The 3,854-nt window shown below is 39.5% G+C and overlaps 1 protein-coding gene across 1 annotated transcript; it reads left to right on the forward strand.

Moving 5' to 3' along the window:
* The first annotated feature begins 1,972 nt into the window (after window positions 1-1,972).
* On the forward strand, window positions 1,973-3,586 carry LOC21404260 (ribosomal L1 domain-containing protein 1). Its single transcript, XM_010103865.2, has one exon. The coding sequence runs from the start codon at window positions 2,037-2,039 to the stop codon at window positions 3,342-3,344; it is 1,308 nt and encodes a 435-aa protein (XP_010102167.1). The 5' UTR covers window positions 1,973-2,036; the 3' UTR covers window positions 3,345-3,586.
* The last annotated feature ends 268 nt before the right edge of the window (window positions 3,587-3,854 follow it).

Below are 3,854 nucleotides of genomic sequence, written 5' to 3' on the forward strand. Positions count from 1 at the left end.
ATAGAAATAACAACCATCCTTATCAGTCCGGCAAGAGAGCACCGGAGAAAGTGGGCAAGACGGCAGCCGAGAGGACTAAGCAATGAGGAGAGCGTTATGAGAGGGTTCACGGGAGGGGAAGAAGAGGGAAAACTGAAAAGGAAGAGGCAAGAATAGGGGGTTCACGGGAGGGGAGGCCAATAATGAGATTGTGAACCCTAATGTTAGCGAGCCTAGGGGAGAACTTGGGCAGTTCGGCTTGGGCTGAAAGCTTGGGGGTATGTTGTGCGGGTTGGGTTGGGGATTACGGGTTGTTATGGGCCCAACCCGCAATCCGCCCCAAACACTTCGGGCCAGAGGTATAATGAGCCGCAAATTTAAAAATAATGCTGCGGGTTACTTTTTTCGGCTTGGATTGAGGCGGGATGGATTGGGTTTGCGGGTTGTTCGGGTTTATGAACAGCCCTATATGTAGCTGATTTTGAAACGTTTACAAAAATGATATTTGGTTGGTATGTAATATGTATTCTCGAAATTCGGCTGATATTGTTTGGTACAAATCTCATTTTTTATTATTATTAAGAAAAAAGAGAATGCTATAGAGATATTTTCCCCTTTTTGCATTTTCATTATAAGGATTTATTGACATTGCTATATTTGGTCTTCTAAAATTGTTAATTACGAACATGACTAAATGCACTTCCAAATTTTTGTTACAGTTAAAACCATCTTTTTTTGAAAAAAAAAAAAAAAAAGAAAACCAAATACAATTTCAGAGAACGATTCCAGCACTATTATATATATATATATAATAGTGCTGGAATCGTTCTCTGAAATTGTATTTGGTTTTCTTTTTTTTTTTTTTTTAAAAAAAAAAAAAAAAGAAAACCAAATACAATTTCAGAGAACGATTCCAGCACTATTATATATATATATATAATTCTCGTTACTTAAAACAAAATCATTCTACATCCCAAATGGGCCCTAGAAATTTATTTGTTTCCTCTAAATATCTCCAAATTGTATAGGCATATAAAATGTCTCTATGAGTACTCATTGCGACAATTTACTTTTGCCCTTTGCCCATTGAAAGGGAGAGAGAACAAAAGGTCGCAGGAGGTTAGAAACTTAGATAGGAAAAGAGAGATACCCTAACTAGAGTTGAGGGTATAGTAGTCCTTTTAGCCTAGTTTTCACCCATGACAAAAAAAATTCAGAGTGTGTTCATTTATACAAATTAAATCATAACTTGAATTGTGTATGTGAAAAAAAATACTGTAACAATATAATTTAAGTCATAAAATAAATGAAAATGTTTATATAAATATGGTCAAAGTCAATTCTCACTTAAAAATTCATATCCCCTGAATATCTCAAGGTAATAACTAGACTCTCAAAGTGCTAATTTTCAGCCAACTGGATAGGGAAGAGAAAATGTAATAATTACACTATTTGACAAAATTTTATACCTTAAGTTGAAATTTAACAAAATTATCAGAATATTATAAATATAGTAAAAACGACATAGTCATTATTATAATGTTATCAATTTTATATTATATAATGATTTAGTCATTAAAATAATGATATTAAAATTTTGTAATTTTTGTAATATTTTAAAAATTTTGCTATATTTAAACTCTATTATTGAAATTTTGTTGAATGTGTAAATGTCCACAAAAAATTACATAATTTATTTTTAAGATTGTATGAGTCTAAATTTTTAAAACCCTTTTACTAATATAGTTAGTTAACTAAAAATATTATTAATTAAAAGGTAAAAATTCTCACCCATTAAGCTAAATTCTCCATTTTTTTAAGGATTATATTCTCACCCATTAAAAGGTAAAAACTCTCTACGGGCCCAACTGAATGCTGTAACAGACCCAACAATTGCTTAGGCCCACGGGCGGTGCTTCTCATTCATTGTGGATCCTCGGTCCATTAACATATCCATTTCTGATATCCCCCCACCTCGAAGCCATTTCGGTTTCTTAAAACCCTAAACCCACAAAACCCTAGATTCCTCCTCCTCCCTCCTCTTTCTGTTCGCTTCCATGGCTATGGCGGACGCAGCTCCTCCACCACCCTCTTCCACCGACGCAAATGCCAGAATGAGCCCCAAAACGGTGCAGAGAGCCGTGAATTCCCTCCTCAAATGGCGGAATTCCAAGTCCCAAACCCAAAATCCCCAGCTTCTCGACGACGACGAGTTCGTCTACCTTATCCTAACGCTAAAGAAAATCCCCTCCAAAGACCGCATCAACGCGCACAAAATCCCTCTCCCCCACCCACTCCACGCCGGCGAATCCTCCGAGCTCTGCCTCTTCATCGACGACCGCCCCAAATCCGGACTCACCAAGGACGACGCCATGAAAAAGATCAAGTCCGAAGGAATCCCGGTCTCGAAGGTTCTCAAGCTCTCCAAGCTCAAGTCCGATTACCGGCCTTTCGAGGCGAAGCGGAAGCTCTGCGATTCGTACGACATGTTTTTCGCCGATAAGCGGGTGGTTCCGCTTCTGCCGAGGTTGCTCGGGAAGCATTTCTTCAAGAAGAGGAAGATTCCGGTGCCGGTGGACTTGAAGCATCAGAATTGGAAGGAGCAGATCGAGAAGGCCTGCGGTTCGGCGCTGCTGTTTCTGAGGACCGGGACGTGTAGTGTGGTGCGGGTTGCGAAGGCGTCGATGGGGGCGGCGGAGATTGCGGAGAATGCGATGGCGGCGATTAATGGGATTGCGGAGATTGTGCCGAGGAAGTGGGGGAATGTGAGGTCTTTTCATTTGAAGTTGTTGGAGTCTGTGGCGTTGCCGGTTTATCAGGCGTTGCCTGATATCAAGTTGAAGATTGAGGGAATTAAGGAGGACGAAGAGAAGAAGACAGAGAAAGGGGAAGGGGATAAGAGAGTTGGTGAGGATGAGAAGGCGGGGAAGAAGAAGAAAAAGGGAAGAATTCATGAAGTACGGTATATGGATGTTAATCATGGAGTGGCCTTGGACGATGAGGACGAGCTCGGTGGCGATGACAATGGCGGCGAGGACATTGCTAAAGGGGAGGACAGTGAAAATGAGAATTTGGGTAGTGGTGAGTTGGTGGGGAAGAAGAGGAAGAAGGGAGAGTTGGCGGATGAGAAACCGTCGAAGAAGTTGGCGAAGACGGTGAAGGATAAAGATGGCGCGAAAAGAAAGAGAGATGGGTTGTCTGGTAAAGCGAAGAAGGAGAATAGTGTTGAGAAGAAGACAGATGAGGATGTTTCGCGGGTCAAAGCGGTTAAAAGCAGAGAGGCTGGTGGAACTAAGGGGAAGAAGGAGAGTGTTGGGAAGTTGAAGAGTGGAGGAACAAAGCTGAAGGTTAAGAAAAGCAAATAGTGGACTGATTAACCATGACTTTGGAGATTTGGCTGCGGTTTTGGACTTAAACAAGTATGTTTTTCATATTTGAGTCCTTTGGCAGATTTTTTTTTTGTTAGTATTCTATCAAGTAATTGAAGTTTTGATCTTTTTTGTTAGTTTATAAAGCATTCAACTTCTTGGTGTCCCCAATTCACATCATTCTGTAATTTGATTATGGAGAGAACTTATAAAAATAGGTTGTGGTTTCATTTCTCATTGTTATATACTTTTCATATTTTCATTACTCTGAATTTGAAATTGTTGGTATTTTGTTTTTCTTAATGTAAGAATGGTTGGTTTATCTTGCGTGAAGTTCCACAGTTATAACTTATTATTAGGAGGTTATTAATGAGAGATTTAAACAATGATAAGGAAGAAAATGAAACTGACTACGTTGGTTTGAGACAATTTCCTTATAGGTCGATGGGAGGTTCGTTAATGAAATTTGCTGCCAGTAATACATTACTAGTTCATAGTCATGGTCGG

The sequence above is a fragment of the Morus notabilis genome, unplaced genomic scaffold (assembly GCF_000414095.1).
Source record: "Morus notabilis unplaced genomic scaffold, ASM41409v2 Scaffold269, whole genome shotgun sequence".
Classification (NCBI taxonomy): domain Eukaryota; kingdom Viridiplantae; phylum Streptophyta; class Magnoliopsida; order Rosales; family Moraceae; genus Morus; species Morus notabilis.

Coding starts and splice junctions, on each gene's coding strand:
- LOC21404260 (XM_010103865.2), top strand. CDS start 2,037: ATGGCTATGGCGGACGCAGCTCCTCCACCACCCTCTTCCACCGACGCA.